Source organism: Phocoena phocoena, chromosome X, assembly GCF_963924675.1.
Source record: "Phocoena phocoena chromosome X, mPhoPho1.1, whole genome shotgun sequence".
In the NCBI taxonomy this organism is placed as follows: Eukaryota; Metazoa; Chordata; class Mammalia; order Artiodactyla; family Phocoenidae; genus Phocoena; species Phocoena phocoena.
The window spans coordinates 36,458,690-36,484,880 of record NC_089240.1 but is presented as its reverse complement, the minus strand read 5'-3'; the positions used below and the strand labels follow the sequence as shown (position 1 = coordinate 36,484,880).

The window sequence follows — 26,191 nt, the reverse complement described above, 5'->3', positions numbered from 1 at the left end:
CCCCTGCACTGGCAGGCAGATTCATAACCACTGCGCCACCAGGGAAGCTCCAGGGATTGGGCTTAATGGTTGCCCCACCAGGAGAACTGGCACGGTTTTTAGTACTTAGCCAATGGATTAACTCTAATTCAGGCATGCAGGCCCAGTTTCCTGGAAGATGGGGGGAAGGGATGGGAGTGGGGCCCTGTAGCCCTAGAAACTTCCAATTCCTAGTCTTCTCACCAGAAGGCACATGTTCCTTCTTGCTTCTTTTCCAATTATGCCCATGTGACAGGAGCAGAAATCCATAATCTCCCCCCTCCCACACATGGCATTTCCCAGGGTCCTCCTCTTCCCAGGGCCATCTCTGGAGGCAAACTGTTCCTTCTACCTTCCGCTGTAATTTTCACCCCTGCCCCCATCCTGTTCCCCTCTCCCCACACCAACCACCATCAAGCCCAGTTAACTAAACTCCCTTGCCTGGCAAGGCAATCTGGGCCACTCCAGTGTGGCACAGTCAGTCCATCTGGAGTACAAACACCACGTGCTGGGCCACGCTGAGCAGAAGACCAGAGCCCAGGAGAAACGGTGTCTTGTGGCCCGAGCTGCCCACCCCCCGGGAGGGAAGGCTGTCAGACAGCGAGGCGTTGACCGGCCCCTCAGTGGTACTGGCCGCCTCCGCCACCGGGGCCCTCGGGGCCAGCAGCTTGGAGAGGAGGCTGCTGAACCTGCTCACTGTGGTGGCCGCTGGCTCTGGGGACGGACCTGGACTGGACGCGGTGAAGTTCAGCTCCTCGGGGTCCACACAGAGGCCGTCGGCGGAACGCCCAAAGGCCACCTGGCGGAGGTCCAGGCCGGCCACGGAGCCCGGGGAGGCGCACGGCACGTCGGCGGCGCGCCCAAAGCTCTCCATCCAGTCCCGCAGCCACTCCAGACGACAGTCGCAGCGCCATGGGTTGCGGAAGAGGAAGAGTCGGCCCAGGAAGAAGCCGGGCTGGAAGGCTGCCCAGGCGAGCACGGTGAGATGGTTGCCGTTGAGATGCAGGGCCAGGAGGCCCGAGAGGTTCTGGAAGGCGCCCTCTTCCACGAAGGCAATGCGGTTGCGGTCCAAGTAGAGCAGCTCGAGCTCAGCCAGCTCGGCGAACCAGGCGTGCGCCACGCGGCCCAGCGCGTTGCCGCCCAGGTTGAGCGTGCGCAGGCGGCGGAGGCCGAGGAAGGCGTCGGCCGGCAGCGCGGCCAGCAGGTTGTCGTTGAGCAGCAGATGCTCCAGGGCGCTGCAGTCGCGGAAGGCGCCGCCGTGCACGGCGCGGACGCGGTTGGCCTGCAGGCTGAGCGACCGCAGGCGGCGCAGACCCAGCAGCGAGCTGGAGGCCACGGCCTCGATGCGGCTGCGCTCCAGGTACGCATGCGTCAAGTTGGCTAGGCCGCGCAGAGCGCCGGGGACGCGGCGGAACAGGTTGTCGAAGGCGGCGAGCTCGCGCAGGGCGGGCAGCTCGGCCAGGAGGCGCTCGGGCACGCTGAAGAGGCGGCAGGCGGCCAGGTCAAGGCGCCGCAGGCGGCCGAGTGCGGCGAAGGTGTGCGCATGCAGGTAGCGCAGATCGCCGTTGTGCGCCAGGCGCAGCTCGGCCAGGCGCGGCAGGCCCTTGAAGGCGCCAGGCGTGATGAAGGACAGGTTGTTGTGGCGCAGCGACAGGCGGCGCAGCGACGGCAGCGTGCCAAAGGCCCGCTCGCCCAGGAAGCGCAGGCCATTGCGGTCCAGGTCGATGGAGGCCGCCTCGCACGGGAACTCGGCCGGCACCCGCAAGAGGCCCGCGCGGTCGCAGCGCACCGAGCAGCCGCGCTCCACGCTGCTGCAGACGCAGGCGGCCGGGCAGGCGCTCGCGCAGGCGTCCTCGGCGGCCCGGGCGCTGGGCAGGCCGAGGACCACCGCTGGCGGGGACGGGGGAGAGGGGAGGGAGGAGAAAAGACAAAAAAGGAACAACTGTCAGCCACAGCATCGCCCCAGGTCCAATCCTACCCGTAAGCGTGGCAGGATGCGGCCATCCACCAAGTTCTCAAACGTCCCGCAGAGCCCTGTCCTCCAAAGGGCCTCGTTCCGCCTCCCACACCTTACTCAGGTTTCCCCACCCATCACGCCCTTCGCCTTTGCTCTCAAGTTCTGTTCATCAGCAAAACTCAGCTGGAATCCAGGCACCTGACCCAATCCTAAATCCCGCTTCCCACCACCTGTATCATGGCTTGTGCTCTCCTAGACCGCGACCTAGAGGGCTTGTTGTCTGCATGCATAGAGGGACCTGGAGGGCATCACTGTGGCCTACGCTCTAGCCTTGTGCTGCCTAGTACCCAGCCCCCATGCACATGGGGCTGTTGAGCATTTGAAATGTGAGTAGCCTGAACTGAGGTGTGCTCGCAGAGTAAAATACACAGCAGATCCCAAAGACTTAGTACCAAAAGAAGGTAAACTATCTCATCAATAATTTTTATATTGCTTACATGTTGAAATGATATTTTAGATATATTGGGTTAGCGAAAATATTAAAATCAATGTCGATAGCTTCTTTTCACCTTTTTTATTGGGCTGCTTAGAGAATTTAAACATGTGTGGCTTGCATTATATTTCTATTGGTGCTGCTCTATTCCCTCCCACCGTAAGAATTCAATTTTTGAGGGCTTCCCTGGTGGTTGCAGTGGTTAAGAATCCACCTGCCAATGCAAGAGACACGGGTTCGAGCCCTGGTCCGGGAAGATCCCACATGCTGTGCAGCAACTAAGCCTGTGCGCCACAACTACTGAGCCTGCGAGCCACAACTACTGAGCCTGTGTGCCACAACTACTGAAGCCCGCGCACCCTAGACCCCGTGCTCTGCAACAAGAGAAGCCACCGCAATGAGAAGCCTGCGCATCTCAACAAAGAGTAGCCCCCGCTCATCACAGCTAGAGAAAGCCCGCGCGCAGCAACGAAGGCCCAGCACAGCCAAAAATAAATTAATTAAATAAATTTTTTTAAAAAATAATAATTCAATTTTTGAAAACCCCCACTGAGCAAATTAAGCCTCATTAAGAAGGGAGAATTAGGAAACAGGTTGGGAATGAAAGTAAAGCCTATCAATCTTTTTTTTTTCTTTAACAGTCACTATAATTAAGCCATAAGGACAGCATACTAAATAAACTATCGATGACCTTCTTACACATCTCAAAAATTGCTTGTGGACACTGTGTGGTTAATTCCAGTCACCAGTCTTCACTCTCTAGAGCCTTTTTTCCATCCTCAGGGGAAGGACTGGTGCTTATAAATTAATTTTGTTCTGAGCATTTGAATGGAGGATCAGATAAAGCCTTCCAAAGCCCTCCAGGTGGCTTGCCACCTGCAGGAAAGCAGAATGGCATGGCCTGCTTCTGTATGGTAGCCAGAAGTCCCAAGCCCCATCTTCAGTTCCAATGGAAAAGGCAGGATGGAAGAGGCACAAGTTTTATTTTCTGGCCAGGAGCAGCTGGCAGGTGGAATGTGCTCCATCTGAAATTCCTGCAGAGGAGCAAAGGTGCCCAGATGTAAAACCTGACCACTGCTATTCATAATTTCTACCTGTCCTCGACAGTACTCCCAAATTCCGGCCAACACCCTGGCTACCGTGCAGTCCCTCCCACTGTATACACGTTATGCCGCCTTGCCTATCCAAGCCCTGGTGGGAACCTGAAGGTGTGGCCACACAAGGAGTATGTATCAATAGACGTGCTCGCTGCTGCCTCTGTAGGTTTGCTCAGCTTCCAATGTCTTTTCAGTACATCTGTTATGGACACTCATGTTTTTCTCAGTTTCTAGGAAGGGGATTCAGCCCTTTCAGACTTGGCTGGAGAACACTCAGCCCTTTGAGGAACCCTTCAGTTGTAAACTGTAGCTAGTTCAAAATTCTGATATTCCAGAGACTTAGCTTTTCCCTCTCCCTAAGAACTGTGAACTAGACACCAAGCTTCCAGCAAGGTTCTTGGACCCTGTGCTGGGCTTGGCTGTAAACGGGGCAGCTGCTGGGCGGGACAGACAGACATCCTGTTAGAGAGACAGGGCCAAGAATGTAACCTTAACTCCAGGCATCAGCTGGACAGAGGCAGAACCTTATTCTATTAACTCTTCCAACTGGGTCAAGCAGAGGCATCAGATTTCCTTACAAATAGTCCTTCATTCTACTCTCTTCTCCTTTCTAATTAAGGGAAGTGCACACTCTCAACCATATGACTCATGTTTCTGCTCCACAATAGCTAATATTGTTCCAGGCACACTGTATGTCTCAGTAAGTATTTGCAGAATTAAATAGAATTGACGCCTTCCTCTGTAACAATCCCTGCTGGGGGATGTCATTTATTTTTAAAACTTTGTTAAGGAATTCATGGGATTATGACAGACAGGATACAACCAATTTGCTTGCATAACGCAAGAGATCAAAGTTTGGGCTCTTTGGCTGCCAGTTGTTTTTTTTTTAATACATGCAAGAGGGGTGGGGGTGAAGCTTTTTATTGTATATCTTTTTACCTTGTACATTTTGAGCCATGTGAATGTATTACCTATTTCACAAAATAGATTAAAGTGGGTTTTTTTTTTAACTTTAAACACTCAAGATGTCACTCTTAGAGACCTATTTTCAGCCTCTGAAACTTTGATAGCCATTAGGAACAATAACTAATTTACTGGACTATTTAGTGAAATTTAAATTAAATCAAGTAAATTCTCAGAACAGACAACCAAACTCCAGTATTGGTTTACCCAATATGAAGACTGAGTATATGCCTAGTGAGCCAGAAAAACAGGGCACCAAAGCAAAATTTTTATTTATTTATGCCTGTGTTGGGTCTTTGTTGCTGTGCACGGGCTTCTCATTGCGGTGGCTTCTCGTTGCGGAGCACGGGCTCTAGGCGCGCGGGCTTCAGCAGTTGTGGCATGCAGGCTCTAGAGCACAGGCTCAGTAGTTATGGCACACCGGCTTAGTTGCTCCGCAGCACGTGGGATCTTCCCGGACCAGGGCTCGAACCCGTGACCCCTGCACTGGCAGGCGGATCCTTAACCACTGCGCCACCAGGAAAGTCCCCAAAACAAAATTAAAAAAAATAATAACATAGGGACTTCCCTGACGGTCCAGTGATTAAGACTCTGCACTTCCACTGCAGGGGGCGCGAGTTCAATCCCTGGTCGGTGAACTAAGATCCCCCATGCTATGAGGCGCCGCCAATTAATTAATTAATTAAATTAAAGAATAATAACATATTTGGGTGAGTTCTGCTTGCAATAATGGCAGAGTAGCTTGATCAGACTAACATTTCTGCTGATTGCTAGTGTCAACTCTGGAAAGATACTTTTAAAAAATCATTTGAACACAACACTGTAAATCAACTGTACTTAAATTTTTTTTTAAAATCACTTAAAAAAAAAAATCACTTGAAGGCACTGGAGAGAAACCTAAACAGGCCACCAGAGTAGATACGACCCTTAAATGAAAAGAAGCAAACTAAGTGAGAGGCACATTTAACTGGCTTTTCCTCTGAGGGCATTTTCAAGTCCACACTGCACATGGGCAGTAGAGCTCAAGCAGAAAGCGAGAGTCTTACTGGGCTGAGAAATTAGAGGTCAGAGTGTATAGCAGCAACAGTGGCTGGAAATTGAGGAGGGAAACCATAGGAAAGAGGGAGCCACAAAATTTGCACACAAGCTCTGCTTAGATCCTTGTTTGAGTCCTAAAGTGCATGTATATGGAGTGAGTCCAAGAAGCCAAGAACAGAACTCCAAAAGAACGAAACAGAGATTTCAGCAATTTCCCAGTAATGGGAAGCAGATTAAGAGTTCAAAGTCCACCTAGTTAGAAGCTCTTATAAAACACCTCGACCCCCGGAGGGCCACACCTCAGGAATAAAGACCATTTCCCAGGGCAAAGGGTAAAACGGAACTAGGCCTTCCCTAACAAAGACTGAAACCAAGCTTCCCCTGTATCAAGGGGATCTGCCAGTAGTTTAGCTGAAGGCCAGAAGGAAATTCAACACTCTTCAAAGGAAGATAAGAGGATCTAGAGTTTCTATAACCACAATATCTGCTATACAATCAAACAATACTAGATATGTGAAGAAGAAGCAAAACACGACATTGCTCAAGAGGAAAACAAATAGTTAACAGAAGTAGACACAGTGACAGCCCAGATGTTAGAATTACAAAACAAGGATTTATTATAATTATGTTTAGGAATTTATAGGAAAAGATGGATATAATGCACGAGGACGTGGGGAATGTGAATTTTAGAAGTATGGGTCAATTAAAAAAAAAGGCATGGAAACTGTGAATATGAACCAAGTAGAAATCTTAGTACTGAAATAATACCATGTCTGAAATTTTTTTAAAAAATCATTGAATAAGAAAAACAGCAGACTAGACACAACGGAATAAATATTCATGAATTTGAAAGAAGTCAATAGAAATTACCCAAAATGAAGCTCAGGAAGAAAAAAGATTGGAAAAAATATGATCAGAGCTTCAGTGACCTATGGGACAATATCAAGCAATTAGACTAACATGCATGTATTTGGAGCCCCAGAGGAGAAAAGAGAATATGGCAAAAAAATAATTGAAGACAATTTCCAAAATTTGATTAAAAACACAAAGCTCAGCAAACCCCAACTAATATCACACACGCGCACACACACACATATTATCTAGGCACATCACAAACTGCTGAAAACTAAAGTAGAAAGAAAATTCTTTAAGGCATCCAAAGAAAAAAGACACGTTACATAGAGTAAACGTCAATTAAAAAGTGATGACTCGGGGCTTCCCTGGTGGCGCAGTGGTTGAGAGTCCGCCTGCCGATGCAGGGGACACGGGTTCGTGCCCCGGTCTGGGAGGATCCCACATGCCGCGGAGCGGCTGGGCCCACGAGCCGTGGCCGCTGAGCCTGCGCGTCCGGAGCCTGTGCTCCGCAACGGGAGAGGCCACAACAGTGAGAGGCCCGCGTACCGCCAAAAAAAAAAAAAAAAAGTGATGACTGATTTCGTATCAGAAACAGTGGAGGGCATAAGACAATAGAATTATGTCTTATAAGCTGCTGAAACAAAAGCAAAATCTGGCAACCCAGAATTCTATATCCAATGGAAGTATCTTCAGAAATGAAGTACAATAGAGATGCTTTCAGGTTAACAAAATCTGAGAAAATGCATCTCCATCAGATCTTCTGCACAACAAGAGGTGAAGACATTGTTTAGCTAGAAGGAAAATGACACTAGATGAAAGTCAGATCTACAGGAAGGAATGAAGAGCAATGGAAATGGCAAATATGCCACTAAATATAAAAGACCTTCATTACTTAACAGACAAGTGACTGTTGAAAGCAAAAATAACAATGTGTTGTGGAATTTATAACATATGTAAATGAAAAATATGACAATAGCATAAAGAATGAGAAGAAGGGTAAACTAAATTGTACTCATAAGGATCTCGTGTTACACATGAAACTGTATAGGACTAATTCAAAGTAGACCACGATACAGACTTGATGTAAGGGATATGCACCACCAGCATAACTGCGTGGGCCACAGAAACCATGCCGCAAGCCCATCTGGGTGCTGACTGCCTCTTGATGCTTTTAAGAATGGGCATTGCAGCGGTGGTGTGGATCTTGTCAATTAAGTGGAGAATGGGGAAGCAAAGGCTTTTCCCCAAACCTTTAAGGTGGGTTTTTGTTTGGGGTGGGTTCCCCCCACCCCCGGATTTTTACTTTTAAATCTTAAATGATATACTGCAGGCCCCAGGCATGACAGACAATGAGCAGGTGAAGAAACAATGGGAAAGTGTTCAAAAACTCCTGTGTTAGCTAACAAGCTTCTGAATGTATCGCTGTAGTCCACAGAGAAGGCTGGGAAAGGTAGCAAGGAGATGCTCCATCAGCTACTGCAGCCTTCAGACAAAGTTGGTGTCTCTTTGGACTTTAAAATTGTTCCTATGTAGCTTATTTTATTTTTGTTTAATCAAATACACAAGAGGGTTTTTCCATGGGGGAAGAAAAGTAGACCATGATAAATTAAAGATGCATATTGCAATCCCTAGAAAATAAAAAAGAATCTCAACCCCTACCTCACAGCATACACAAAAACTCATGTTAAATGGACCAAAGACCTAAATGTAAAAGCTAAAACTATAAAGCTTCTTGAAGATAACACAGGAGAATATCTTTGTGACCTAGCAGTAGGCAAAGATTTCTTAGGGAAAAAAAAAAAAGCATTAACCATAAAGGAAAAAAGTAATAAATTAGATTCATCAAAATTTAAAAGTTCTCATCTTTGAGAGACACTTGAGAGAATGAAAAAACAAGCCACAGACTGTGAGAAAATATCTGTACATTTTCTCTGTATATATCTCATAAATGACTTGTATTCAAAATTTATAAAGAACTCTCAAAACTCAATAATAAGAAAACAGGCAACAAATTATAAATAATTTATTAAATAATAATATTCAAATAAATATAATTTTATAAATAAACTTATTTGATAATATTATTAAATAATAAACTATAAATAAATAAATCACCCAATTAATAAATGGGCAAAATATTAGAAGAAACACTTTACCAAAAAAGATATACAGGAGACAAATAAACACATGAAAAGACGGTCAACATTATTAGTTGTTAGGGAAATGCAAATTAAAATAGTCACCTATTAGAATGACTAAAATTAGAAAGACTGACCACACCAAGTGTTGGAGAGCATATAGAATAACTGGAACTCTCTTACACTGCTGGTAGGAATGTCAAATGGTGCAACCATGTTGGAAACAATGTGGCAGTTTCTTTAAAAGTTAATCATACACCTGTCTTATGATTGACCCATTCTACTTGTAGGGAAATAAAAGCACACGTCCATACAAAAGGCTTGGGCATGAATGTTCACAGCAGCTTTATTCATAATAACCCAAAACTGGAAATAACACCAACACCCATCAAGAGTTGAATGGGGGGACTTCCCTGGTGGGGCAGTGGTTAACAATCTGCCTGCCAATGCAGGAGACACAGGTTCGATCCGTGGTCCGGGAAGATCCCACATGCCGTGGAGCAACTAAGCCCGTGAGCCACAACTACTAAGCCTGCGCTCTAGAGCCCGTGAGCCACAACTACTGAAGCCTGAATGCCTAGAGCCCGTGCTCCACAACAAGAGAAGCCACCGCAATGAGAAGCCCGCGCACAGCAACGAAGACCCAACGCAGCCAAAAATAAATAAATAAATAAATGTATAAATAAATAAATAAAAAGGAGATGGATCTATTTGTATAACATGGAAAGACTTCTAAGATATATTTTTTTAAAAAAGAGTTGAATGGGTAAACAAATTATGATATATGCATACAATGGAATACTACTCAGTGATAAAAAGGAATGGATTATTGATACATATAACATGGATGACTCTCAAGATAATTCTGCTGAATGAAAGAAGCCAGACAAAAAAGAGCACATACTGTATGATTCCATTTACAAAAAATTCTAGAAACTGCAAATTAGTCTATAGTAACAGAAAGATCAGTGGTTGCCTGGGGATGGATGGGGGGGGCAGGGAGGGGCAGAAGGGAAGGATTATAAAGGGGCATGAACTTTGCGGGTGATGGATGTGGGATATGTTCATTATCTCAATTGTGCTGATGGTTTCATGAGGGAACACTTTAAATATGTTTAATTTGTTATATGCCAATTATATTTCAATAAAGCTATTTTTTAAAAAAGATATCATTTGTGTGTGTGCCTGTATGTGTGTGTGACTTGTATACAGAATATAAAAACTACTCCTACAAATGAAGAATAATGAAAAGACAAACTAAATAAAAATGAGTAGAAGACCTGAACACTTTACAAAAGAATATGTTAAGTAGCCATTAAGCACAAGAGAAGGTGCTCTACATCATTAGCCATTTGGGAAGTGCAAATTAAAACTACAGTGAGATTTCCCTACACACTCACTAGAATGGCTGACAACCCTAAATACTGGTGAGGATATAGAACAACGGGATTCTCTTACATTGTTGATGTGAGTGGAAAATAGTTCAATAACTTTGGGAAACTTTGACAGTATCTATTAAAGCTAAACATATGACTATGATTCAGCAATTCCATTCCTAGGTATTTACCCAAGAGAAATGAAAAAAAAATGTCCACATAAAGACTGTACAAGAAAGTTCACTGGGGCTTATTCAGAATAGACCAAAACAGGAAATTACTCAACAGCAGAGAAAGAAATTACAATATAGCCATACAGTGGAATACCACTCAGAAATAAAAAGGAACAAACTATTGACACAACAAAAACATTACAGTGAGCAAAAGAGAGCTGACATAAGAGTACATACTATACGATTACATGTACATGCAGTCCCAGAACAGAGCTGCTTGAAGTGGCTCTGGGAGCTCAACAGAACATGGCCTGCAGACGTATTCCACGCCCAAAGACAGCAAATATGCACAGGGCAGAGTTTGGGAAGTATGGTACCATACATATGTTGTCCAGGTGATATAAGCATGTCTAATGCTATTCAAATTAACCACAGTTTATGGGTTTCTTTTGCTCTTATAACAACCAACTTTTAATAAGTATTTGCTCGGGCCAAAGCTTGCTATATATATTATTCCATTTAATGACAACCCTGCAATGTAAGTATTCTCTTCTACTCACAAAAAGAGGAAACTCAGGTTCAGGGTGGTTAAACACCATCAACCTTTGATTTTTGTCTTTCCACTGTACTGTACTATCCCCCACCCCCCAACCCTAGCCTTTCTGAGCTTCTGTTTCTTTAACTGTGAACTGAAGAGCCTGCACTTCTGACCTTGGAGGGCCCTTCTGGCTCTCATTTTCCACAGTTGGACAGCAGCTGTTGCCAAGCACCACGTCTAAGAAAAAATACCCCACTCAAAACCCCATATTTCTCTGCAGCCTCCTCCAAGCCACAGCTGTTTGGACTGCAGGTGAACTTTTTTTTTTTTTTTTTTTTGCGGTACGCGGGCCTCTCACTGTTGTGGCCTCTCCTGTTGCGGAGCGCAGGCTCTGGACGCGCAAGCCCAGCGGCCATGGCTCACGGGCCCAGCCGCTCCGCGGCATGTGGGATCTTCCCAGACCGGGGCACGAACCCGTGTCCCCTGCATCGGCAGGCGGACTCTCAACCACTGCGCCACCAGGGAAGCCCAGGTGAACATTTGACCTAAGCAGAGCCAATCAGGTTCGTTCCTTCCCTGTGAACATGGAACAGGCAGCGAGATCATGTGAGCACCAACTGCTATATAGCATTGGGGCTGGGGTTTGTACCAAAGCCATGTACAGGTCAAAGTCATCAGGGAGTGGGAGCCAAAGGCAAGGAAAGGAAACTGGTGTGCAGAGAGAGGAGTAGATTGGCCATGAGAATCACAGAAAAGGAGATAAGGGACAGTGGAAAGCTCCCTTTAGTTCCCATAAGGCCCTGCTATAGCTATTTCTGTGACATTTCCCTGCTTCCATTTCAGAAACCCACTCAAAACATCTGGGCAGACCAGTGGATTTCTGTTCCTTACAACCACACCGTCTCTGCTTGTAGTGGACATTTGATGCCTTTTCCGGCTACCCAGCTCCTTTTAAGTACTGTTCATACATTTAGGGAATTTCCTACATTATAAGTCCCGCCTCCTCAACACAGAAGCCAGAAACTCTCTTTTCTCAACTTCCCTTGCAGTTAGGGCCCAGGCATGTGACCTAGCTTTGCCTGTCAGAAGTAGGCGTCAGGCAGAAACCATTTTCTGGCCAGGATGGTGGCAGAGGGCATCTGGCTTCCAGGCTCCCATGGTGGAATTTCAGGCACCCAGCACCCAGCATGTTGCCTGGGAACGGTCAGGTGTGTCCGCCAGTGGTGGTGGCCATGGGGTCTTTGCTGGAACTGCCCCACTACCTGACTTAGGCATTGCTCCGGGCAGTGGACCTCCAACCAGGAAGCCTGGGAACACCTAGCATCCCTGAATAAACCCTTTCTCATCTTCAGTGACCTGGAGCGGGTTCTATGGCTTTGCAGTGAGATTCCTGAGCAACGTCCTAAGTAAGACAGGTTCCCGTAATCCCTTGGGTACCATCTCCTCCTTCTGGCCCCTCCCCCTTTCCCTGAGAATCTCATGAACTCCTCACCTTGAAAGAGAAAACGACTCAAATTCAAGACCAGGCAGCACCCCCTCAACCAAAAGGAAGCTCTTTGCCATTCATTGGCAGGAAATATAGAAAATGGAATCAAAAATTGTTTAGGCCATCCCCAATTTTTCCAAATTCAAATGAAAAGCGGCCTCTCCTGGAATCAGAAGGGATCATTCCAAAGACAAATCTCCTTGGCTGTCCAGAGCTGAGTTCCATGGGAATCCCTTGGCCAAAAAAACATTTACCAATTAAAATAAAGATCCCAGTTTGTGAGAAGAGAAAGTCAAACTCATTGGCAGTTACTTGGCAATTTATTTTCTCCCATCAGAATTTTTGGGAAGGCTCCATGTGGAAATCTGAAAAGGCTTCAGTGCTTTTATTCCCAGCCTGAGGTAGGGAGGGGAAGATGAGAAATTCAGCAGGATGGGCCTCCGCTCAGCCTGCCTCTGTCATAGCTCCAGGATTCACATGTGGGGCATTCCAGAGCATTTGGTCTGGAAACACTCCTCCTGAGGGTGCGGCCTCTCACGCTAAATCTCTCGTAAACTCTGATGACACTGCCTTTTCCCCCCTGCTCTCTCATACTGCTTTATTTGTTGTTTTTTTTTTTCTTTTGTATCTCAGTTTCCTTATCTGTAATAGGTGGACAATTATGAGGAACAAATGACTTGTAATACTTGAAACAGCTGTGAAAGCATTGGGCCAAGCTAACAGCAGATTCCATGAGCCACTGTTGTCACAAGATTCAATCTCACCAAGGGGACCAGTACTTCAAGGACCATGTGAATATCTGCCCCAGAGTGGAAAGCAAAATACCAAGTGTCAGAATACTGAAGTTATTACTACAAGTAAACTACAAAGGAAGAATCTAGAATGGTTCTCTACCTGGGCTGCACATTAGAATCACCTAAGGAGCTTTTAACCAACTCACAACTCACCAGACAGATTACATCAGAATCTTCAGGTGTGGAAGCAGGCATCGGCACTCTAAAAAGTTCCACAGGGAATTCCAATATATAGCCCAAGTCAAAAACCAAGGATCAGGCTTCCCTGGTGGTGCAGTGGTTAAGAATCCGCCTGCCAACGCAGGGGACACAGGTTCTAAGCCCTGCTCCCGGAAGATCCCACATGATTCGGAGCAACTAAGCCCATGTGCCACAACTACTGAGCCTGAACTCTAGAGCCCATGAGCCACAGCTACTGAGCCCCTGTGCCACAACTACTGAGGCCCACATGCCTAGAGCCCGTGCTCCACAACAAGAGAAGCCACTGCAATGAGAAGCCTGCGCCCCAAAACAAAGAGTAGCCCCCGCTCGCCGCAACTAGAGAAAGCCTGTGCGCAGCAATGAAGACCCAACACAGCCAAAAATAAAAGAAATAAAAAAAGAAAATCCAATCCCCCCCCCAAAAAAACAGGGGTCTAGGTGGACCAACTTTATAAAGATGGGATTCGTCTGTGTGGTATCAAACACTACAGGATGTAACATAAAGTTATCTCATGCCCCAGCAATTCCACTCCTAGGTGAAAGTGGGTGTTCTAACAAATACTTGTACGCAAGCGTCCATAAGGCAGTATTCACAATAGCCCAAAGATGGAAGCAACAAATGTTCAACAACAGGTAAATGGATAAACAAAACATGGTCTAGCTACACGGTGGAATATTAATCTGCCGTAAAAAGGAATGAAGTACTGACACATGCTACAACGTGGCTGAACCTCAAAAACATTATGCTAGGGGAAAGCAGCCAGACACACAAGGCCACATATGATTCCACTTATATGATGTATCCAGAATAGGCAAATCCATGGAGAAAGAAAGTGGATTAGTGGTTGCCTGGGGCTGACGGAAAGAACAGAGTAGTGACTGCTTAATAGGTACCGGGTTTCCTTTTGGGATGTGAATGTACTAAATGCCACCGAATTGTACGCTTTAAACTGGTTAATGGTTAATCTTCTGTTATGTGAATTTTACTTCAAACAACAACAAAAAAGGTACAAGGTGTCCCTGAATTGGGGCAAATACCAGAAATGGGTCCCTGCCTTTGTATTCTGGTCCAATATACTGGCCAGCCCCCGAGCTGCAGGGAGGCAGGCGGCGATGGCCGGGCTCAGATGCCCGCACAATGATGTCTCTTTTTAATTATATTTTTTTTGGAATGATGTCTTAATGCAGACCAGCTGAGGGATTTCTCCGTAGGTCCTCAGCGTTTCGAGTATATGCCTTTGCCCCTTGAGGTTTGCTAGGAAAAGAGTTACTCATGGAGTTTCCAACCACAGGCTGAGTTTGAAGTGTTTCTTCATCCTCATTGTTTTCAAAGAACTTGTGCCTCACGAAGCCAAAATAGCAAGGGAAAATGTGGTCCATTTTCTGATTTCAGCAAACTCTCTTCAGCCACTTTGGCTCTACAAGTCATTCCCCTCCCACCCTCGGTAAATGCTATCCCAATTACTCCTCAGACCAAGCCCCAGTGCTGGATTTTCAGAACCAAATGGGCTAAGGGAAGCAGAAATGCAGTGAGGGAGACCATTCCATGGCCTCTCATCTCACAGTGACCCCAGAACTTGCTTCTCACATCATGCAGGTATCTTCTGTGACAGAAAAGAAAGGCTCATGGATTCACACTGCAGCTTTGCTGGCCAATGTGAATCATGGGGGGGCGGGTGGAGAAATCATTTGGTCTTCAGAGGCGTGGTCTGCTGACGGCCTCGCAGGCCCTGTGGATCTCGAGGTGGAGAGCTGTCCCATCTGAGGAGGAGAACACTAGGCCCCAGAAAGTCCTCCAGGTCTAAATACAACTGCTCCAAACTGGAAACAACTTAAGTGCTCAACTATAGAGTAATGGATAAACAAACCAGTACACCCAGGCAAGGGAAAACTACTTGGCAATCAAAAGGAAGGAGCTACTTATCTATGTAATGACGTTGATGAATCTCACCCACCTACTACCTAGCTCTCCACAGTGCCTGACCCTCAATAACGAGGGATTTGTTCTCCTTGGGGTGCAGCTGCTCTCTCCCTACAACCTTCCTTTTTTTCTTTTAAGTCAAGTTGATTCAGGTATAATTTACTTACGATAAAACATATCCATTTTAAGTGTACGTAGTTCAGAAAGTATAACAAACATATACACCCACATAACTCCCACCCCAATCACAATTTAGAATATTCCTACTATCCAGAAAGTTTCCTCAGGCACCTTTTTTTTTTTTTTTTTTGCGGTACGCGGGCCTCTCACTGTTGTGGCCTCTCCCGTTGCGGAGCACAGGCTCCGGACGCGCAGGCTCAGCGGCCATGGCTCACGGGCCCAGCCGCTCCGCGGCACGTGGGATCCTCCCGGACCGGGGCACGAACCCGCGTCCCCTGCATCGGCAGGCGGACTCTCAACCACTTTCCCACCAGGGAAGCCCTCTCAGGCCCCTTTGACAGCAGTCCCCTCCCCATCCTCTGCTCCAGGATACAGTTTCCGAAGTATAGTCTTGCCTGTTCTAGAACTTCATGTAAATGAAATAAAATAGTTCTTTCAGTCAACATTGTGTTTGTGAGATTCATCAATGTCGCTCCGAAGATCAGCTGATTCCTTATTATTGCTGAGCAGTGTTCCGTCGTACGGCTGTGCCGCCATATGCGTATTCAGTCACCTGCCGATGGACATTTGGATTGCTTCCAGTTTTCACCTATCGTGACTAAAGCTGACTAAAGTGACTAAAGTCACCTATAGTGACTAAGGACTTGGGCGCAAGTCTTTTTGTGGACATGTGTTTTCATTTCCCATTTATCTAGGAGTGGGATTGCTATGGTCGTTTTGACTAGCCATCCTAGTGGGTGTGAGGTAGCATCTCATTGTGCTTTGGATTTGCATTCCTCCAATGACTACTGATGTGGAGCATCTTTTCATATGCTTATTAGCATTTTGCATATCTTCCTTGATGAAACAGCTATTCAAAAATGTTTGCCAATTTTTAAAAATTGGGTTGTCTTATGATTGGATTTGAAGAGTTTTTTATATATATATTTTTTTAATGCAAGACCTTTATCAGGTATTGTCATGGTTCTAATCTGGACAGCTTCACCCATTCAACAAGCAAACCCTTATTAAGAACTTACAGTAAAAAAAAAAAAAAAAAAAAAAAGAACTTACAGTAAGACTCTAGAGACAGGAGGCAAATAAGCCCCAAATCCTGGCCCTCATTAAAGACTCATGGTTTAGAGCAAGCCGAGGGTGAAGACCCCTGTAAAGCAAGGCAAGGAAGTGGGATATTGTGGACAGCAGGAAGACCCTGAAGGGGTTGCCATGGGGGAGGGGGGAGAGGAGAGGCATTTCCAGGAGACTCTCCTGTGGAGAATTTCTGTTTCAGTTTTGCCCTAGATTTACCCTGCTATGAGCCACCTCTGATTCCACCATGATCTTGTTTTGTCAGGCTGATTCAGTCATTTTTCTCTAGCTGGGGTGGTAGAGTCCTATCCCTGCCTGCTTCTCGGGAACACGTTGTCTGCAATCCTTGTGACTTGTAGTCAGAGTAATATTGTCTGTGCCGCTGAGTGCGTTTTAAATGAAAGCGCCAGGGAATGTGGAGATAGTCATTAATTTTAAGTGCATCTATTGTTAGCAAATGATGTCACCGCTCAGCTCTCCAATTTGTCACAAGAAGCCTGTCTGTATTTCGGGTCTCTGCAGCAGGGACAGTTCCTGTTTGGCAGCATGCAGGCTATGAATACTGTCTGCTTTCTGTGAGGAACGGGAGAGCTTTGGGTACAGAATTAAAATAATGTTGGCTCTTCGAAGCAAACATTCTGTCCCAATGAGTCAATCAAACTTCATATCCTTTCTAGGTAGGAGAAATGGCAAGGAGCTGACTGTTTGTAATTATATAAATGTCAACCTCTATCCTTTGGAGACTCCTGCAGCTAGGAAGTCATGTCCTATTTATCCATACTGTTCCCTGAGCCTTGTTCCAATTTTTTTTTTTCTCATTTACTTATTGAGTTGGCCATTAAAGAATGTAAGTTTCTCAAGGACAAAGGGTATGCAATTATCTCTCTCATGATATCCCTAGAGGGAACTGAAGGTACAGTGTGTACCTGTTGATTCCTTGAATACAGCAAGTTCTACTTTTTGAAAAGGTGGAATTAAAGAATAAGAAAATTCTATTACTACCGTTCTTAGACTTATCTGGTAACATTTTCTCTGCCAGCATGGCATAGAGAGGTCTATTATGTGGGTCGTTATAACCTCAAATAATTATACATTCACCTGAGGGTCAGAAGAACAGAGTCTGTGTAAGTTGCTTACTGCAGAACTTAACAAGGGATTTCTCCTTGGGCTATCTCTGTTGGGTTGGAACACCTGGAGCTGTAGAGTGTGGGAAAAAATTGGGGATGAGTCTTCTTGTTATATGAAAACCCATATAACAATAGGACCAAAAAACTTGGAAAAAATTCCTAAACATCCATAATCACATAATTCCAACATGATATTTTTCATGTCGTCCTCCTCCTTTAGGAAGATGATTTCTTTAAGGGATTTTTTTTTTACATCTTTACTGAAGTATAATTGCTTTACAATGGTGTGTTAGTTTCTGCTTTATAACAAAGTGAATCAGTTATACATATACATATGTTCCCGTATCTCTTGAGCTTAAAATAATGTGATTAGAAAACCACTATAGTTTTTGGTAATTACATCAATGAATTCATATCTGAAATTAGAATAAGAAAACCACCGAGAGTTTATTTCATATATTTGGCTCGGGAGTTTTGTTTTTAAAACAAACAGAAAAACAAAAACACCACCCCGCCGCCCCGACCTGCTGTTTTCTTTAACTCTCTGTACCCTCCCCCATGATCGCACATTCAGTGAAACCTAATCAGGAGTATTGGTGTCCAGGTACAGCTTTCATGGAAGCCACCTGAAGCCCACATTTCTTGGGTAGAAGCCCTGTCGTTTCCACGCATGTTCTAGCATCTTCTACTGACTTCCCAACCCCCACACCCACTGGCAGGTGTCTGCTAGGGGACGGAAGGAGGGGGCCTTGGAACTCACCATGCAGCAGCAGGAACAGCATCCCGCAGCTTTTCACGCACCTGGTGGCTTAGAACCACCCAGCTGTGGAATCCCTACCTAAGGGGAGAGAGCACAGGTCACCGGGTGCCCAGGAGGGGTCCCTTGACAACCAGGTCACTCAGACCCCTCTCTATACCTCCACTTCCTCCTGAATGCCCTGCCTTTCCCCCTTCTCTGCATGCATTTCTCCCCATCACCTTGGTGCCGGGTTAAGAAAAACCAGTGACAACAGCCAATCAGATGCTCCCCCCAAACTGACAGCTTGGATGTGTTTGGAAACCCTTCGTCAGCAGCAACTCACACGGACTCACTGACAACCCAGCAAGGAAATGGACAGAGAGGAAACCTCTGCAGAGAAGCGTTAGTGAATAGTCCCCAAATGTTGCTTACCATCCTGGGGCTCTGCCTGATACCGCTCCTCCTCCAAGGTGCCCTTCGGCTCCCCCAGCCCATCCATCTCCCAAGTCAAGCAGCCACAGATGCTAAAAATGATTCGACAGAGAAGGAAAGTGGGGGCAGGGAGGATGGTGAGCCGGGGCAGAGGAGAAATAGTTGCTTATGCAGGTCTGAGTGTGCCTATTTTTCTTTCTCCAGATTTAATGGCAGGAAAATCCTGTATCAGATGAGGATTAACAAAGATGAGAGAACGTGTCTGCCTTTCGAATCACCAAAGCCAGTGACAGATTTTGCTGACACCAATCAGCTTTATTCCCAGGCCTCAGCTTCTCCATCTGCCTGGCCCCTTTCTCTCCTTAAACCTTCCGCAGACCCCGCCTCCTGCCCTGACCCCAGCCCCAAGCAATTTGCAGCCAGAAATTTGCTTCCTGCCAAATAGGATTATCAGCATTTTCAACAAGGACATGTCATATCACTTGGAGAGGTGGGCAAGGGACAGAACAGCTTAAAATGATGACGTTTTCCCGAAATGCAGGCTGCTGCTTTCCTTTCTCTGTGGAGTGGTTGAAGGCGGATGATCCAAAAACAGACTGGAGATGGCTTTTCACTATCACGAGGCCTAGAGTCCCGGCTTTGGGGTCAAGGCCATGCTTGCCACCCCGTAAGGCAGCAGGTCTGTGGGCCATTTTCAGAAGCTGGCTGAGATTTCTCAAACCCATCAGGACTCAGAGTGTGGCCTCAGACCAGCAGCAGCATCTGGGAGCTGGTTAGGAATGGGGATGTCTCAGCACCCCTACCCCAACCCGAGACCCCTGGTTTAGGGGAGTGATGAAGGGGGTCTGCTCAAGGTGGTGGCAGCAGTTCGGCTGCCCTCACATTCTTCTGGGCCCAGCAGATCCACGGGGCCTGGCTGTAGGGTCTGGCCCTCAGCTCTGCTCGAGCAAGCTCCCAGGTATCCATGGCAACCTGCTACATCCTGGCTGTCACGGCCTCGGTGTGCCGGTGCTGATGGGCCAGGAGTCCCATCCCACAAAGAGGTCTCGGGGTGTGAAGCTGAGCATCTGAGGCTGCTGTGCCCTGGGGAATTTTTGTTTTCTTCCATTTGGGTCTTGAAAGCCAAAATACGGCTGAACTTGTCATAACCTCTGCTGGGAAGGAAGCCGTACTGGGGATGGGGTACGGATGTGGGCAGAGGGAGCCCCCCAGATGAAGTCCCTGTCCCCAGGGGCGGGCTCACCCTGCCCAGGTGAGAGCGGTAGGCAGCTCTCCCCTTGTGACCGCTCGTGTCAGGGGCAGCCTTGCAGCCTTCATTCCAAACCTTGGCCCCATGGAGCCTCTGCAGCAGGCCACAGACGGAAACGTGGCTGTGAGAGCAGCCTGTCGGCACCTACAACCCTGGGCTGTGCTTACTGGGTCCACCTTGCCTTCAGCCTTCTGCAGGCTAGTGGGCCTGGGGCTCTAAACCAAGGCTCTCCCTCAGGAAGACCGCCTCTGCCTGTGAAATCAGACATTTCTCCCGAGTGGGAAGTAAGGAGCAATGAGAAGCCTGTCGGGGGAGAGACGAAGGGCCCATTCACTGGGCCAGCTAGTCACACTGACAGCAACTGGGGAACAAGCAGCCTCGTCATCAAAACCTAGTTCCCAAGGGGAAAAATAGCAAGGAGGGAGGGGTTGTCACAGGAAGTGCGATTGACTGTCATGCCCCCAAGGAGAAACTTCAGACTGGACCCTGTTATCCAGAGAGCAAGACAGCAGGCCCCCAGCCACTCGGGGGCTGCCGGGGCAGTTAGCACCAGTGCTGGCTCTCTGTCTCCATGTAGCTGGTGGCTGATTAGAGGGGCAGGAAAAGGGAGGAGGGGTAAGCTAAGTGAGCCCGTGATATAGAGGCAGCCCAGGACGCCAGGCTTTGCCTTTGCAGGTGGCCTTCTAGAAAAGCTTCCATCAGCAGTGTGGGGGGCGGGGAGGGAGGGACCCCTAGTGTTTCTTTGTAATTCCTGCTGCACTGGTTTGGAGGCAGCCAGCAGGGACTCAGCACGGGGCCTCTAATGATAGGAAAAGACAAAATTCCTCCTCGGGTTCAGGGGTTCAGACTTCGGCGGCCTCCGACGGGCACCCTCAGGAAGGACTTGGATACTAAACCAGATTCTTTGCGTTCCTCTGCTCCCAACTCCTGCTGGCACACATGTACACACACACCACAGGGAAACGTGACCATTCCGCAGGGCCAGCGCTCGAGGGCATGTTCAGCCTGGCACCGAGTTAAACAAAGCAAAGTGCCCTGTTTCCATTTGATACGAGGCAGGAGGATGAGGTAAACTCCAGCAGAGCCTGGGAAGGAAGTCAGCGATCGCGTCATTCCACGCTTTTATTTACTGATGACGAAGCCCCGGCCCAACTGCAACATGAAATGTACTTATGCTTAGTTCAGATTCCCCCAGAGGCAGGTCCTGGGACAATGATACGAATGGAAGTACTTGATTTGTGTAGCAATTGCGGAAGCACCAGCAGGAGAGTGAGGAAGGTAGAAATCAATGGTGTTATCAAACAAGTTGGTGCTGTGACCAAACGGAGCCTAATCCCTTGGCAAGCTCTTCGAGACAGAGCACACATCTCAGAATTCTCTCTCCTGCAGGGCAGGGAGCTGGGGCACTTATCCACCAACTCCCGCCCTTGGTAGAGGCTGCTCCAGAGGAGATGAGGGGTCGTTCCTTCTCCAGCAGCCTCTGGCTGGCAGGCAAAATGAGGCTGATGGACCAATTCCTAAAGAAAACTTCTTTCCAGGCTCATCTCTTAGAGCAAATCAGGGCGGCTGGGGGAGTAGCTAAGCTTCCCCAACTTGGAATTGGTAAGGAAATGCTGATTACCAAGGAGGCATGGTGTGGGGAGGGGTGTCGGGACTCTTGCCCTGTGCAGAGCTGCCCTGGGATGGGCTGCAGGGTCTCATCCTGCTCTGATGGGTGAGGCTGCCCCTCAAGGGCTGCACAGCTGGTGGCTGCACCCTACGTTGTACGGCGATATTCCGAGGACACAGATTTGCCTCCAGCCTTTCTACACCATGGTCACAATTCACAGACATTCCGACTCTGGATGGCTGATCCTCAAGGCCTTTGCTCCTTTCTTTCCCCACTTTTCCACCTGCTGAAACCCCAACCTTCCCGCAGGCTTAGCCCAAGTACTACCTCCTCTAAGAAATGAGCCACTCTTGGCATCCTCCCTCCTCGCCCACAGGCATCAGCCCTGCCCTTTGGAGTGTCTAGATGGTCCAGGGCTGTGCTTGGTCCAAGTCTGCACCCCCTTAACGCCTGGCGGGTACCACCCTCAGACTGGGCAAGATGGAGGACGAGCAGTCAAAGTGCCAAGGAGATGTCCACCGGATTCTGGGTACCTGGGACTGTTCCTGGCGAATTTGAGATTCTTTCTTTGTCACCGAAAGAATTCGGAGACAAAGTGATAGGTAAAAAGTGGATTTATTTAGAAAGTAACACGCTCCACAGATAGAGTGTGGGCCATCTCAGAAGGCGAGAGAGCCTTGAAATATGGGGTGGTTAGTTTTTATGGGCTGGGTAATTTCATAGGCTAATAAGTGGGAGGATTATTCCAACTATTTGGGGGAAGGGGCGGGGATTTCCAGGAATTGGGCCACCGCACCTCAGGACACCCTGCCCAACAGATCCTGAACCCGCTTTTCTTAGTCCATCCTCCAAGGGTAGACTGTACCACCACTGTGCACACTGGAGAAGTGGCCCCTTAAAGGGCATCTGTTTGCACTTGAGGACGTGTGCGGGAAAGGGCCCTTGTGGTGTGGGATGGACGCAGGCAGGAAAGAGGGAAGCCACACCACAGCTCTTGAGCTGGGGCCACTCTCTGTGCCACTACATTCCTACTCAGAACGCTGGGGAATACAAGAATTCCAAACTTGAACCTGGCCTTCCAGATTGTTATTCATGGAGGTATATGTGTCAAGGTAGAAGGGTAGAACACATTTCACTTAAGAGTTTGTTGGCTTGATTTATAACCTTTAAATATTTAGACATATGGTATGTGGTCCTCTGTGTGTACTCTTGTCCCAGGTCCTACAAACATCAGGGCTGAGCCTATGTTTGGCATTCAGGCAGCGGTGCACAAATGTTTGCTAACGAAGCCCATGTGAGAATTGGTGGGCAGAGGTGGCGGGGGGGGATTATGGAAGGAGGACTGGGGCACATGACAGCCTTGGCCCCTGGCGCCACCTTCTTCTCTGACTTACTCGGTGGTCTCAGGACAGATACCCTCACTTCCCATGCCTTACAGTACTTGAAACTATTCCATAATCTAGTCCAGACCATCACTCTTCAAGTCGGGAAACTGAGGCCCACAAAGGTTAAGTGACCAGCTCCCCAGGGTGACAGTTGAGTGGAAGTGGAGCTAGGACCCAGTCCTCCTGTCTCCCAGTCCCTGGGTTATTCCGAGACCCTAGTAAGACAGGGACACAATCTATCCGCATCCCCGTGGCCACTCCCGCTGCTGGCAGTAGAAGGGGAAAGGGGGAAGGGGAGGGGAGTCACTCCCCTTCTTGCCAGGCACCCCTAAACTACCTTGGCTGAACCCATTCTGTGGCTACAGCATCTAACTCCTTTGTTCTCTATGAGCAAACCATCCTACTTCCTTTCACTTCCAACCTTCCAATAGAAAACCAGCTCCGACGGTCTGGTTAGATCTGCCTGGGCTCAAGGGCCTCATTTCTGGAATTGGGGGGAGGGGAAGGGAGGGGCGGAGAAAACTGTGCCTTCATTCCGCGGACTCCCCGTGAAGTGACGTCGCCCCAACTGCAGGCCCAGCCCCTGGGCCTGGACATTTCGGCGCAGCCCCTCCTTCCATCCCTCCCTCCCCGGGCTTCGGAGAACTAGTTCAGCTCGCTAACCCCGGTTAGCAACTACTCGTGACACAGTGGTTTCTTTCCCCTTGAGGTCACGTCCTTGTGAAGCCTCTACAGCTCCTGCCCGCATCCGCCGGCCCAGCCCCAACCCCTCCGGGGGCGAAGAGGCGGAGCCGCTGGGCGCTAAGCCCCACCCCCGCCAAGCCCCACCCCACCAGGCGCGGCCGCCAGAGGGCGCTGAGGCTCCGGAGCCGGGCCAGGGCGGCTCCCAGCCCTCAACCCCCGCCCGTCCCCTCCTTCGCGGGCCACTCTCACCGGCTCGGCGGGGCGGGACGGAGGCCCGGGAAAGTCCCAGGGTGCATCTGTGCCTGAAACGTTAGTCACGTACTTGGAGCCGCAGAATATCCGGCTGGAAGGGATGCCAGGGCGAGGGCCTGACTTGTCAAAGGTCACACCCTGGGGAAGGTGTCCCAGAGCCTTGCCCTCCTGACCCGGCTATGTAGCTCCGATTGTGGCTGATAACTCTGTTTGCTCATCTGTAAATGAAGAGCTGGCTCAGGGTCCCTTCCTGGCGTATCACTCAACAAAAGCTGCCCACTGCCCAAAGGTACACCTCCTTGGAGTCTCTTTTGAAATCATCGCTCTTTAAATTGCATCAAAGGTAGGTGTCTTCATTTCCAAGTAAAAGGAACCAGAGCTCCTTGAAGAAAAGTCTGTTTCCAGGTCTGGGGCAGGCAAAGTACAACATGATCCTGGAACGTCTTATTATTTCAGAAGATAAGCCATCAAAGATATTTGAGTAGAAGGAACGTTGAGTGGTTCCACTGGCCAAAGATGGACCAATAAGAATATTGACTGTAAAATGAAATAAATATATTTGTTAAATCCATGAGTTTATAATGATATTTGAAAAACTCCTCAGTAGACTTTTGAGGTTACTAGGGTGTTATTCTGAAAGGTGATAACTAAAGGGAAAGAATCAAGCATTTATCTTGCCTTTCCTTTATGGGTTGTATTTCAGGGTAACCAAATACACTAGTTGATAAGGGAAAGTTTTTCTTTATAAAAGAATCACACATAATAAATGCAGAAGTGATAGAATGAGGAAATCACTGTATTGCAATGAAATCATGCATCCTACGGATCGTTCTTAAACATACCCCCCAGGTGGCACAACCAGACATTAGGTACCTCTTGATCTGACATAATAGAAAGCACAGAGCACTACCATTGAAGTGTTTGGGGCAGGGAAAAAAAAAGAACCTGAAGCTAATCAAGCCTCCAGATCTAGCTACCATTTAAAGAAATGTGAAGGATGGAGAAATATGTTAAAAGACTCCAAAGACACAATAAGCTAAATACACACTGTGGAAAGTTCTACAGGGCAAATGATCCAGTTTTCCCAACAAATGAATGGAATGGGGGACGAAGGGGAAGAAGGAAGATCTGTTAAGTAAAAGAGACTAAAGAGGGAGTCACTGGGAGTTCCCTGGTGGCTTAATAGTTAGGATTCCAGTCTTTCACTGCCTTGGCCTGGGTTCGATCCCTGGTGGGGGAACTGAGATCCTGCAAGCCACATGGCACGGCCAAAAAAAAAAGAGAGATAGCAGTCAATGCAATTTTCAGACAATTTTGAAACCATCAGTAGAAACTAAATACAGATTGATTATTAGATAATATTAAAGAATTGGTTTTCTGTTGGGTGTGATAATGGTACTATGGTTCTATTTTTTAAATTCTATGCATTAGGAAAAATACAGAAGTAATTATGGTGAAATATGATATCTGGGATTTGCTTTGAAATACTCCCACAAAACAAGGGGCAGGGAGAATTGAAACAAAAATAGCAGAAGGTTGATAAATGTGGAAACTGGGTGATGAATACATGGGGGTGCCTCTACTTTTGTGTGTGTTTGAAGTTTTTTCATAATAGCTTTTTAAAAGTATGCTCCTCATTTGGCCCCTTTCAGATACATAGCTAAATATATTTGGTGGGAAGAAAATTTTATATTTTTCTCTGCATTTCCTTCCATGCATTCCTATCAACTTTCCTATATTTCCTTCATTGAAAATGAAAACAACCTATAAAAAGTGGAATAATTGGCAATCGTGCTTTCCTTTTCTGATCTAGAACATTTTCATACATAACCCAGAACTCAAAATGGTTAAACTACAGAGGAAACTGAGAATCAGAACTTCTGAGCTGTATAGTCCCTTTGATTTGTTTTGGTTTTCTTGTTTTTGTTTGTTTAGATAACTTTAGGAAGTGGCTTATAATAAGTAATAATTTCTCATGAACCTAAAATGTTCTGTTTTGGCTCAGGTGTCTAGCGTGTCAAGATGGGAACCAATCTGTGCTTCTCATTTAAAGCTCGTGAATGTCAGTTCTTGGTCAAGCAGAGGAGAAAGATTGAGCTCAGTGCTGAGCTGCGAGGAGGCAGCTTTATTCTACCTCCAAACAGGACCCTTCTTTGTGTTTCACTTTCCTCTTTTGTAAAGTGGAGCTGTTTTACTTCTTCCTAGTAGAGTTATAAGGGCTAATTAAAGCCTGTGGAAGCACTTTTAAAGAATATCCTAAGATGTAGGGTGCTTGAGAAGTGAAAACTATCATTAATATATTTTAATCATCACGTTAAATACCCACATAGACACACCCACCTCTTCTCCATTCAGGCAGACTTTTGCAAAGGGGTAATTAACAGAGATGATGTCATAACCACAGATGGCTGCTTTCAT

The 26,191-nt window shown here is 47.2% G+C and overlaps 1 protein-coding gene across 1 annotated transcript; it reads right to left on the bottom strand.

The window, feature by feature from the left end:
* Positions 1-496: 496 nt before the first annotated feature.
* On the bottom strand, positions 497-26,191 carry NYX (nyctalopin). Its single transcript, XM_065900150.1, has 4 exons — positions 26,114-26,191; positions 23,771-23,911; positions 3,297-3,344; positions 497-1,909 (listed from the first exon to the last, which is right to left on the bottom strand). Exons 1-4 carry the CDS (start codon positions 26,189-26,191, stop codon positions 497-499), a joined length of 1,680 nt encoding a protein of 559 aa, XP_065756222.1.

Coding starts and splice junctions, on each gene's coding strand:
- NYX (XM_065900150.1), bottom strand. CDS start 26,191: ATGAAAGCAGCCATCTGTGGTTATGACATCATCTCTGTTAATTACCCC. Junction 23,912..26,113: donor TCTGCCTGAATGGAGAAGAG/GTGGGTGTGTCT, acceptor CACCTTCCCCAG/GGTGTGACCTTTGACAAGTC. Junction 3,345..23,770: donor CGTCCCGCCCCGCCGAGCCG/GTGAGAGTGGCC, acceptor GCTTTCCTGCAG/GTGGCAAGCCACCTGGAGGG.